Raw genomic sequence first — 12364 nt, forward strand, 5'->3', positions numbered from 1 at the left:
GATGAAATGTTTTGATAAGCTTCAAAAACAAACTCATGCGCTGTTTATAGCTGTACGTTTATTCTCATACGCTGAAAAAAGCGTATAATCAGTTTTACATACGGTACTCATACGTATATACACTGTATACCTCTGTACACTGTATACCTCTGTAGTTGGCATGAGCACTATTACTTGTGACGTGTACAGTTCTTGGAGCGATCAAACTTTCCCCGCCTCATTAGAAGAATAAGCCTTTCAGGCTTATTGCAGAAAAGGATCTTCATCCGCCTCAATGCATGTATCTACAGTTTTCAAAGCACGAATCTATCAATATATACTTTAAACACTCAAACAACTGCACGACGTTCTTTATAGCGATACATGAAAAACGTTATTGCAAAGAGGAAAGGCACGGACACCATTTCGAGACTAAACGAAGTATTTTAGTTTAGATACCGTCAGTCTGACAGTCACATGTCAGACTCGGATTATCTGATGTATTTATACAGATACTGTTGTCCATGTACAAGTAGTAACCGGTACATTCATAGTAAGGTAAAGTGTATCTCCGTTCTAGCGTCTAACAGCGCACACGTTGTAGGGGTATGGCGTGAAAGTGAACGCGTTGAGGCCTTCCACTCCATCGGGTTGTTGCTCGCCTTCTGGTACCTTGAAGGTAAAATTCTGAAGCAACGTGGTGAAGAAAATGAACGCTTCCATTTCCGCCAGTCCCTTGCCCAGGCAAATACGGGGTCCTGAAATAAATAAATAAATAAATAAATAAATAAATAAATGAATAAAGCAGGAGCATTTAAAATGAATTGAAAAATAAAAATGAAATAAATAATATAGATCTTTAGTACTTCCATCCTTGGTTTAGGTTTACTTAGTCCGAATATGGCCTGATCTAAATCGGACTAAGGACCTTCTACTACGGTGAGTTTAATTATGTCATTTTAATAGCTGTGGTTTGCGTAATAGAGTCGGTTGAGGTGTGATGTTTACATTCACAATATATATAAGAAAGTTATTTCTACAACATGGTGATGCATAAGTGCAATTATAATCATAATTATTACTATTATTATTATTATTATTATTATTTGTCTTTTTAACTTATGAGATATAATGGATTTAAGAATAGAACACATGTACTGTAGCATACCCATAGAAAACGGTATCAGTTTGTCCGACTTGATCACTTTACCGTCGCCATCCAGCCATCTTTCTGGTTTGAACTTGTAAGGATCTTCGAAGTTATTCTTATCGTGGAGAACCCGGTACAAATCTCCCAGTATTACCGTTCCCTTGGGAATAGTGTATCCTGCCAAGTTGGTTGTTTCACTGGTGGCATGGGGAACTCCAAGAGGGACTGATGACATGGAAGAGAAAAAAGAATAAAAATATATATTAGATTAAATGATTTATTTGAATATAGGGATACTAGTAAAGAAAGTGAAGGGATAAAGAGTGTTCTTAAAACGAGTATCTGCATATAGTAGGCTTGTTAAGAACCAAAAAATGGCCAAACGCTGCATTTTGTAGTACAAATGTCTAACTTGGCATAAATGTTCCTTGGGCCAAAAGAACATTTTTTATCCAAAGAGACGCCCTCTATCGATACATTAATTAGCATAAATTATGCAAATTATGTGCCAAAATATATAATATTTCATATTTCCATTAATTTTTGGCCTAGAAACATGTATAGATTATCAAACCTGACTAAATTAGAGACAAGGAACCCATTTTTGATCTTTTGGAAGCAATTGGTGGCCATTTTGTGCCTCAAATCCAAGATGGCCGCCACCCGCCATTTTGAAAGTGGACATAATTTTGCTATTTTATGTTGAATTTTGAAGCGTTTGGTCTATATATACTTGATATATATATCGAATCCTACTATTTTGGGGGTGAAAAAGTCATTTTTGATATTGTTTTGGTGATAGTAGGTGATTTGAAGGGACAAAGAGGGTGTTTTAAGTGCCTACCAAGATATGTGTGAACGCTGCAAAACCATGGATATTGATAACCCGTATTCAAATATATCTCAATGCGATTTTTTGTTATATACCATCACTACTGGACTATATTTTATCATTATGGAGGCTATTGGTGGCCGTTTTATCCCTCAAATCCAAGATGGCCGCCAAAAACCATTTTGAACTTGAGCATAATTCGCTATTTTGAAACTATATGTATTACATCTTTGTAAATGAGTAATACGTCGTTTTATATTATTTTCTGGTGCAGAATACATTATCTGTTTCATAAAATGTGAGTACAAACTATTTTATTCTCCAAAACGAATATGCATGTAGGCTTAAGTCGTCAAATACACATGTGCCATGTAGTCTAATTAGTACAAAATGTTTTATAAAATCATAAAGAGCTTGAAACAAGTGTAAGAGACCAAAATGACTTAATTAAAGGTAAAGAACACATACTTGGTGCTTTGGAGACAATTGGAAGCCATTTTGATCCTCAAATCCAAAATGGCCACCAGTCACAATTTTGAAATACGGATAAAGCATAACTCATCAATTTGAAGCTATTGCTCTTACACTAGCATGTTATACATCGTTTCTTATCAATTGGGTTGTAGAAGTCATGTGTCTTATCTCTTCTGAGATATAATACAAAAAGAAAATATTAAAAGGCCCCAACACCAATACAGGCTTACTTCTTCACCTTCGCTTGTATACGTCTTGAAGTCAAATTTGTGCAAAAATATGTTATATAACAATTTTAGAATGGTTTTGCCAGACATAGATTAAGTGCAAGAGACCAGCATAGTGGATTCAACTTTATGGTGACTACTTTTAGCTATTCTGTTGTTCATATCCAACAGCCTGTCTCTATTTTAAAATTATGGCATAATTTACCTTTTTTGAGCTGTTGGACTTACATATGATCGTAATACATCAATTGTTACTATTTTGGAAGTACATAATTAATTTCTGGTGTTACTCTGGTGACAGATGATAATAAAAAAAGGCATAAGGTGTTTTAAGATGATTCCAAGATGAATATTCCTGTAGTTGTCATATACTGTAGATGTTTTGTGCTTGTTCGTCCATTGGAAACAATGAGAACTATGTAGTCGCCTTATGGATTTCTATTGGTAGTGAGATGACTTGTCTGGCCAAATCATGCTAGGAATGATCACTGGCACTGTCAACTAGGAAAAGAGGCTGCTTCCTCGACTTCTTTGCTTTATCCCTCTTACCTTCCTGCGCAGCTGCTGCTTTCTAGTTGGTTTTGCAGATTCATTCTTTTGTGTAAAGATACCACTTTCCTCTGATGCGACATGTTCTCATGCATTAATGTTTCTCTGGAAACTGGATTCTAATATATTGTTTGGCTGTTTCTCATAGGACACTGACAAAACCTCAATTCTTACTAGCTGTTGTTTTATTGGCCTACCAGAGCTGATCATGCATGTTTCTTTTTGCTGTGCTGCTGGATGATTTTGCAGACAAGATCTAGAGCTATTTCAAAGCAAAGTCCATTTGCTTGTCTTTCACGGACATTTACGCATCAACACAACTAACCAAGTTACATAGTATTATAAGACGACACATTTTTCTCCCTTCAAATCTTCTGGGCTATATTTAACATGCGAATGCAAGCCCCAGTGACTGGGACATAAATGTGCATGTGGCTTTTTGGTTCACATTGACCAGTAAAAGATTAATAATATAATACCACTATGTATATATATTTATTGCTTTCCTTTGAGTATTCAGTATCTTTTAGTGGATGGTCACTTAAGATAAATCTAGATGATATATTTGAGCATGTGGTTTGGGTTCCACATTTTTGTAACAGACTCAACGAAACTCATCTTGGAATTTATTTTACAACCTTATATCACGGTACCTTTTTATTATCTTCTGTCATCAAATTAGCACCGGAAAATTACTTTTGAGCCCCAGAATAGTACCATTTTACCTAATACAAGCGAATGAGGGTCCCACAGTTCAAAGATTATAAATAACACCAAATTATTAAAATAGCGGCAAGCAACCATCACTTGGTTTTGATCAAAATAATGGCTAACAATTTTCCTCATGCGGTCAAAGATGTATTCTTTTGCTTTAATTCAGCCATTTTGTTTGCTGACACTTGTTTTATAGATCGGCAAAAGCATTTTTGTACTAATTGGATTACTCATTGTACATATAAACTGCAGGTCCATGTAGCAACTGAATCCTATATTTATTTGGAGGCTTATAAAAGTTTCTATTTACATTTTATGAAACCGAAAATGCATTCTGCTCCAGGAAATAATAAAAAATGACGTATGGCACGCTTATGAAGGTGTGATAGTTTCAAAATGGTGAATAATGTTCAATTTGAAAATAGCGTATGAGGGCCATCTTGGATTTGAGGCACAAATTTTAAGAAACAAATAATGTATTCTGCACCAGAAAATAATATAAAACGACGTATTACTCATTTACAAAGATGTAGTACATGTAGTTTCAAAATAGCGAATTATGCTCATGTTCAAAATGGTTTTGGCGGCCTTCTTGGATTTGAGGGATAAAACGGCCACCAATGGCCTCCATAATGGTAAAAATGTGTTTTTTTTTGCTCATAATATAGTCCAATAGCAATGGTATATAACAAGAAATTGCATTGAGATATATTTGAATACGGGTTATCAATATCCATGGTTTTGCAGCGTACACACATATGTGGTAGGCACTTAAAACACCCTCTTTGTCCATTCAAATCACCTACTATCACCAAAACAATATCACAAATGACTTTTTCACAAAAATAGTAGGAATCGATATTTATATCAAATATATATAGACCAAACGCTTCAAAATTCAACATAAAATAGCAAAATTATGTCCACTTTCAAAATGGCGGGTGGCGGCCATCTTGGATTTGAGGCACAAAATGGCCACCAATTGCTTCCAAATGATCAAAAATGGGTTCCTTGTCCCTAATTTAGTCAGGTTTGATAATCTATACATGTTTCTAGGCCAAAAATTAATGGAAATATGAAATATTATATATTTTGGCACTTAATTTGCATAATTTATGCTAATTAATGTATCGATAGAGGGCGTCTCTTTGGATAAAAAATTTTCTTTTGGCCCAAGGAACATTTATGCCAAGTTAGACATTTGTACTACAAAATGCAGCGTTTGACCTCTTAACAAGCCTACTAATACTAAAGTACGTATATCATGTGACTGGAAAACCACTATCAAAAACGTGACAGGAAATAGGACAAACTCGCGTCCTCTTTTGTTGAATTTCCATTTTAAATCATATATATATATATATATATATATATATATATATATATATATATATATATATATATATATCCTAAGATCTAATAAACCAACTGGTATATTTGATTTTAGATATACCTGGCTGTTGTTTTTTGAAATGAATCATTTGTTGGTAGTTATTTCCGAACTGTAAGGTTATAATACGATTTTTAACTAAAATTAAGACTAAAATTTACTGACCAACGGTGGACAAACGAAAGACCTCCAGTACGGTTGCTTCTGTGAATGGCATCCTGTCCTTGTCCTCCATCTTGGCAACACGACCTTGACCTATTACCTTAAGTTAAACACATTAAATCTTATCGATCTCTAAATAAATATTATTTTTTATAAAAAAAAAAAAAACTCATTCATTTTGGAACACGTTATTTTTACAAGCATAAAACCGTTGCAACACAATAAAAATACATGTAAAAAGCCAACTTCTAAACTAGTAATATACCCGTCTCATGTGCTCAGTTTTATGACGTTACCTGATCAATTTCCTGTTGCACCCTCTTCTGAGCGTCCGGATGATTTACCATATGAACCAGGGACCATCTCAAAGTATTAGCTGTTGTGTCAGTTCCAGCCAAATAGAGATCAACGATGATGCGGAATACGTTCCATTCTGAAATGTAAGCCCATTGCATGACTGAAAGTGTTTCATATTCATTTTTACAACTACCTCGGTGAAACCACATTCTTGCCTGTTTGCACGTTTGTACATGTACCGGTATATCGGCAGCCCATCAGTACAAGTTTACACGATATATAGATTAGTTAGCATTCGATACTGCTGGTCTAAATGTTTCAAAGACAAATAATAATCCCGTATTCACATTTCATCAATGCAAGGTTAAATATTTATGTGAACGGGTCCTTTAAGAGTAATATACATATGCTGTACCTGTGTAGACCTCGGGATCTTCCTCCTCTTGTGTGACCTTAATGAAGAGGTCAATGAAGTCCCGGATGTCAGTTGGATCAAAGGACTGGCGGTGTTTTTCGACTTCTTGTCGTATCAAACTATATAGCTTGTCCACAAGGGCGATCATCTTCTTCATCTGAAAAAAGTTATTAAAACTGATACTTTATGGCATACCACCGGGAAAACGCACACGTGCATCTGACACTTTTTATCTGTATATTGCTAAAATTGCGAGTGGAATAATTTGATCATTTAGTAAGTACTAGTAAACTGATAATTATAAAATATAACACGACGAACAAATAGAAAATACAGTATTTGGAAATAGATACTACGAAAAAGCCGTTGGAGAATGTACAAATGTAGGCAGTCTGAAAAAAAAAAAAAAGAAACGGGTGATCTAATAATGGTAATAAAATTTAAAAGAAATTACCGGCATTATGAACCGTGCCAAGTTGGTAAGGAAGAGTGGCCCTTCGCCAAGTCGCAGTACCTCCTCTAGAACTGGCAGCATTTCTGGGGTGTCATGATAGTCATATCTGAAAGTCATTTGAAAATAAAATAAAAATGCTACATTTTTACTAAAATGCTTAATGGTGCTTAATAAGATATCCGTACGCGGTATTTTGGAAAAATCTATTTCATGAATGCAATGGCTAACAGCGACTAAATGTAAATTCGTCGAATTTTTACGAGTAGCCCCTTAATTCCCATCAATTAATTTCATGACATGTACAAAAAGTTATGGGTACAGTGGTTTACGATTACCTTGTTCCAAATACAACGATAGACATAATATTGCTGACAGCTTTTCCGATCCTGTCCCTGGGAGAGAAAGCCTTTCCATTTTCATTTTCAATGTTTTGCATTAAGTACCTTGCCTCATCCTGAATTCTCTCTTGTAAACTTTTTCTCCCCAGGCCGAGATCTCGAAGAGACGAGAGCGTGAATCTCCTTAGTTCCTTCCATGCGTGCCCGGTTTTAAAAATAACTCCAGCTCCTGCAGTTTAATTATTGTGTTAAAAGACGAATAGTTATATACCTCCTACAGTAAGTTTCTAAATATCTTTACTTCCAAATACATGTACAAAAGTCTTTACTACATGAATGTACGTCTTTTCTTTAAAGACCCGCCTAAAATACCATAACTGTGTCTTTTCCCCTGCCTTCAACTTATCCCAGCGCTAAAGCGGTTACCTCTAATGCTTTCTAACAGTAATGGCGTACACAAAGATAGCAAAATAATTAGCAAAATTATTGAAGCCTCTAGTCGGAAAAACAAAATACCATATACAGAACTCACACCACCTCGTTAAGCTGCTGAAAGGTATAACGATGACACACTTGTATCCTTTGATGTTTCCGCTTTGTTCACCAGCGTCCCGTGTGATGAAGTAGTAGGAATGTGTGTGAACAGATGCCAAAAAGACAACACCTGGGCAAGTAGAACAGCAGTAACACCTGAAGACATGGGCGAACTACTAGCTATGACCTTAGACACCACCTAAAACAAGGGGAAAAAAGAGGCAAGAACAGACATGACAAAGGAAAGGATGCAATGGGCCCCACTGGGGATGAAAAGCAAAGCATAGTATTACCATATTGCAAAGGTCTGTCTGAAAAACTTACTCGGATTTACAAGAAATATAACATCAAACTCCACCATAAGCCAGGTTGGACGCCGACACAAGCACTAGTAAAACCCAAGGATCCTCTCACCCAAGGAGAGCAATGTGGTGTGATTTACTCGGTCAAATGTGGAACCTGCCAAGGAGAATACATTGGCGGACAGGAAGACCATTAGCCACAAGAATGAAAGAACACAAAGACTCAGTGGCCAAAAACAACTGGAAATCAGCCCTTGGAGAACATACCTTCAAACATTCAGGTCACCACATTGATTTTGACAGCCTGAAAGTAATAGACAGGGAAAACTGGACATTCCAAAGAAAAATAGCAGAAGCTGTACACATCAAGACCAAACAACCAGACCTGAACAGACAGGGGAGGTATGATTTACCAGCTATCTACCTCACGGTGCTTCAGAGGGATGCAGAGGAGCCCCGGAGGGAAGATGTAACAGTTACAACACAAGGCCAGTGATTAGGGGCACTTGACCTGGATTTTCATTCCAGGTGAAATGACCCTAGTCATTTACTCCCTGATGATGGTGACTGACAGTCACAGAAATATTGGAGGTAAAACCTACATATTTTATAAGCTCTTGATAAAAAAGAAAAACAATAATTTAAACAAAAATGGTACAATCAAAGTTCAGTTCATTGTAAAAAGCAGGTCAAAGGTCAATTTCAAGGTCACACTTAGATTGCCAGTATATGACTTCCTATTCAAGTTCAATAGTAACTATGGACCTATCTCTGCCAGTTTTGGAGATAAAAGGGAACGAAAATTTGCAAAGTTCAGTTCATGGTGAAAAGTAGGTCAAAGGTCAATTTCAAGGTCACAGTAAATTGCCTCTTATGACTTTCCATTCAAATTCAATAGTAACTATGGGCGTATCTTTGCCAGTTTTGGAGATAAAAGGGAATGAAAATTTGAAAAGTTCAGTTCATGGTAAAAAGTAGGTCAAAGGTCAATTTCAAGGTCACATTTAGATTGCCAGGATATGACTTCCTATTCAAGTTCAATAGTAACTATGGGCGTATCTTTGCCAGTTTTGAAGATAAAAGGGAACGAAAATTTGCAAAGTTCAGTTCATGGTAAAAAGTAGGTCAAAGGTCAATTTTGAGGTCACAGTAAATTGCCTCTTATGACTTTCCATTCAAATTCAATAGTAACTATGGGCGTATCTTTGCCAATTTTGGAGAAAAAAAGGGAAGCAAAATTTGCAAAATTCAATTCATGATGAAAAGTAGGTCAAAGGTCAATTTTGAGGTCACAGTAAATTGCCAGTATATCACTTCCTATTCAAGTTCAATAGTAACTATGGGCGTATCTTTGCCAGTTTTGGAGATAAAAGGGAATGAAAATTTGCAAAGTTCAATTCATGATGAAAAGTAAGTCAAAGGTCAATTTCAAGGTCACATTTTGATTGCCAGTATATGACTTCAATAGTAACTATGGACCTATCTCTTCCAGTTTTGGAGATATAAGGGACTTAATGTTACAATTTTGGAGTTACAATTATGTGCCATAAATTTCCTACAGAAAAAAATAATTAAAATAAAGAAAAGGTCATTTTGGTTAAAATTCTTGAAATTAGAGGTGCTCAGAAGTTCCAGATGTTCAAATTTCATGAAATAATGTCATTTTTGACCAGAAATTGTCTGCCTCGCCAAGCCTTATGTTTTATTTCCTGGGGTTCAAAATTTATTATACATTACCGTACTGCACATTTTGCTTTCACCACCACAATGTACTTTTTGATACAGCATAACTCGAAAACCGTATGGAATACAAAAAAACGGAGGCCACTTTCAGTGTTGGGCTTTACATGCTCTACAAAATGCAAAAAGAGAATGGGTCTCTAGCATTAACGGTTCCCGAATTAGAGACAGTTTTCAGTTTCGGTTTCTTATGGCCGCTACTCCTGTCAAAATGCACCGATTGACCCCAAATTCACGGAGATGAAAGATGACACGAAGGGTAACACTTTCCAATAATATTATTGGTTAAGTCTGTGTAGTTTCTGAATATCAGTGCAAATATTTTTTTTTTTTCGTAAAAAAATTCTTTTTTTTTTTTGAAAATTTTGGCCCATTTGACCTTGAAATAAAGGTCAAAGGTCAAATCCAAGGGCATATTTGAAATCTCCACATATGATTTTCGGTCAGCCGTCAGTAGAAATTTTTCCCATAATTCCTTCCGTAGGGTAGATAATTAGCATTTTAATTTTGCCATTTTTGGACAAGGGTGCATTGCAATGAGTGCCACACCTAGACCCCAGCACCGACGAAGCCCAAATTTTACGTGGAACGAGTTGAGATTATAGGTGACCTGAATCCAAGAGATGGGTACGCAGGCCCTTATAGTCTAGGAGGAGAAGCGGTAACGATGACATGGCGGCGGAGCCGGCGGGTCGGGACTAAAACCATGTGTACCGCCAGCGCCTACGCTGATGGTACAATTAAAAAACTCGAATTTACCGTCTTTTCCAACTATTTCCCTTATGAAATATATCCAAGTAGGCCTAGAGCTGACAGTATCTGCGTTCTTCACGAAAGCCTCCTGAATCAGCTCATAAGTCCCCAGCATTATCATGTGCTGTTCACCAAATTTAACGTGCATGATATCTCCGTATGTATCATACCATGGAAGAAGATCCGTAGGTTGTCTTCTCCTACTGCTGATCATCATCTGTGGGAGACATCCCACCACGGGGAAACAGACAGGTCCGGGCGGCCAGTTCACCCGAGGATTCCTCGACGACAGCATCCACAGACTTAACAACAACACTGCTACGAATATCAAAACAGTCGGCTGAGCAGCAGTTGAGAAAAACTCCATAATACCCCGTACGGCGTTAGCCATTTTGAGCTTAGTTTGCTGATGACGCAAGATATTTCGAGTTACAATTTCTTACCAGCGCAATGTGAGAATCAGAATGACGGTAGTGATATATATATATAGCGGTATAACCCCTGAAAGTCAACACGGCTCAAGGTCAATTCATCCACCATTTAACCCGATAGTAGCGCCAGCGTGTGCACGTGCACATATTTTTATGATCATAGCAAACCTCAAAGGGGTTGCACTGAAAGTCTAAACAAAACAGTTTGTGTACAGGGTCGGTGCCCCCCCCCCCCCCACCAGTCTCCCCTTCTTTGCAATTACATATACCATAGTTGTGCTGTGTCGTTGAGTCATTTCGCGGTACCTTAACCCCATCTCAGTCCCTTATCACGGTAGGGTAGCGAGGAAAATGAGCAAATAAGCGGAGAGATCCCAGGCGACTGCTCCTCACCCGTACAACCCATCTTGCTTGGCTTAAGAGAGAAGGGGACTCTTCCCCACCCATACAGCACACCTTGCTTTGTGTGGTAGGTACGGCATAATTAAAGGGAATAATAGTGGCAAAGTTTTTCAGGCCTTCACTACTGTCAGTGGGAGAAAACACGTATATAAACATTCAACCAGAAACCTAGCTGTGTCATGTCTGTCTGCAGTTAAAAGTCAAAAACTGGGTCGATGTATTAAAAGGTACTGTAGCACTCAAACGTGTGAGGAAAATTACCCATACAAGGACGTCCAAACGCAAAGGGTGCGTTCGGTCTTCGTTGTATACATCCTTCCATACGCGGGGGAGATGAAATGTTTTGATAAGCTTCAAAAACAAACTCATGCGCTGTTTATAGCTATACGTTTATTCTCATACGCTGAAAAAAGCGTATAATCAGTTTTACATACGATACTCATACGTATATACACTGTATACCTCTGTACACTGGTTGGCATGAGCACTATTACTTGTAACGTGTACAGTTCTTGGAGCAATCAAACTTTCCCCGCCTTATTAGAAGAATAATCCTTTCAGGCTTATTGCAGAAAAGGATCTTCATCTGCCTCAATGCACGTAACTACGGTTTTCAAAGCACCAATCTATCAATTTATACTTTAAACACTCAAACAACTGCACGACGTTCTTTAAAGCGATACATTAAAAACGTTTTTGGCCACGAGGAAAAGCACGGAAACCATTTCGAGACTAAGCGAAGTATTTTAGTTTAGATACCGTCAGTCTGACAGTCACGTGTCAGACTCGGATTATCTGATGTATTTATACAGATACTGTTGTCCATATACAAGTAGTAACCGGTACATTCATAGTAAGGGACAGTGTATCTCCGTTCTAGCGTCTAACAGCGCACACGTTGTAGGGGTATGGCGTGAAAGTGAACGTGTTGAGGCCTTCCACTCCATCGGGTGGTTTTTCGCCTTCTGTTACCTTGAAGGTAAAATTCTGAAGCAACGTCGTGAAGAAAATGAACGATTCCATTTCCGCCAGTCCCTTGCCCAGGCAAATACGGGGTCCTGAAATAAATAAATAAATAAATGAATGAATAAAGCAGGAGCATTTAAAATGAATTGAAAAATAAAAATGAAATAAATAATATAGATCTTTAGTACTTTTATGTAAATCCATCCTTGGTTTACTTAGTCCGAATATGGCCTGATCTGAATCGAACTAAGGACC

The 12364-nt window shown here is 37.2% G+C and overlaps 2 protein-coding genes across 2 annotated transcripts in view; both read right to left on the reverse strand.

Moving 5' to 3' along the window:
* Positions 1 to 36: 36 nt before the first annotated feature.
* On the reverse strand, positions 37 to 10930 carry LOC106159388 (cytochrome P450 2J6). The gene is made up of 8 exons (XM_086995014.1): positions 10317 to 10930; positions 6979 to 7210; positions 6644 to 6749; positions 6190 to 6346; positions 5774 to 5910; positions 5481 to 5577; positions 1148 to 1354; positions 37 to 737 (listed from the first exon to the last, which is right to left on the reverse strand). The coding sequence occupies exons 1-8, from the start codon at positions 10699 to 10701 to the stop codon at positions 556 to 558; spliced, it is 1503 nt and encodes a 500-aa protein (XP_086851140.1). The 5' UTR covers positions 10702 to 10930; the 3' UTR covers positions 37 to 555.
* A 585-nt stretch (positions 10931 to 11515) lies between these two features.
* LOC106159172 (cytochrome P450 2J6) overlaps positions 11516 to 12364 on the reverse strand; it is a 10318-nt gene continuing 9469 nt past the window's right edge. The window contains exon 8 of the mRNA XM_086995011.1: positions 11516 to 12201. Coding sequence (XP_086851137.1) covers positions 12020 to 12201 — 182 coding nt within the window. The 3' untranslated portion in view covers positions 11516 to 12019. The remainder of the gene's footprint in view (positions 12202 to 12364) is intronic.

The sequence above is a fragment of the Lingula anatina genome, chromosome 9 (assembly GCF_051362555.1).
Source record: "Lingula anatina isolate TDL-2025a chromosome 9, LinAna3.0, whole genome shotgun sequence".
Taxonomy (NCBI): Eukaryota; Metazoa; Brachiopoda; class Lingulata; order Lingulida; family Lingulidae; genus Lingula; species Lingula anatina.

Coding starts and splice junctions, on each gene's coding strand:
- LOC106159388 (XM_086995014.1), bottom strand. CDS start 10,701: ATGGCTAACGCCGTACGGGGTATTATGGAGTTTTTCTCAACTGCTGCT. Junction 5,911..6,189: donor AGATCCCGAGGTCTACACAG/GTACAGCATATG, acceptor CTTACATTTCAG/AATGGAACGTATTCCGCATC. Junction 738..1,147: donor ACTGATACCGTTTTCTATGG/GTATGCTACAGT, acceptor TATTTATTTCAG/GACCCCGTATTTGCCTGGGC.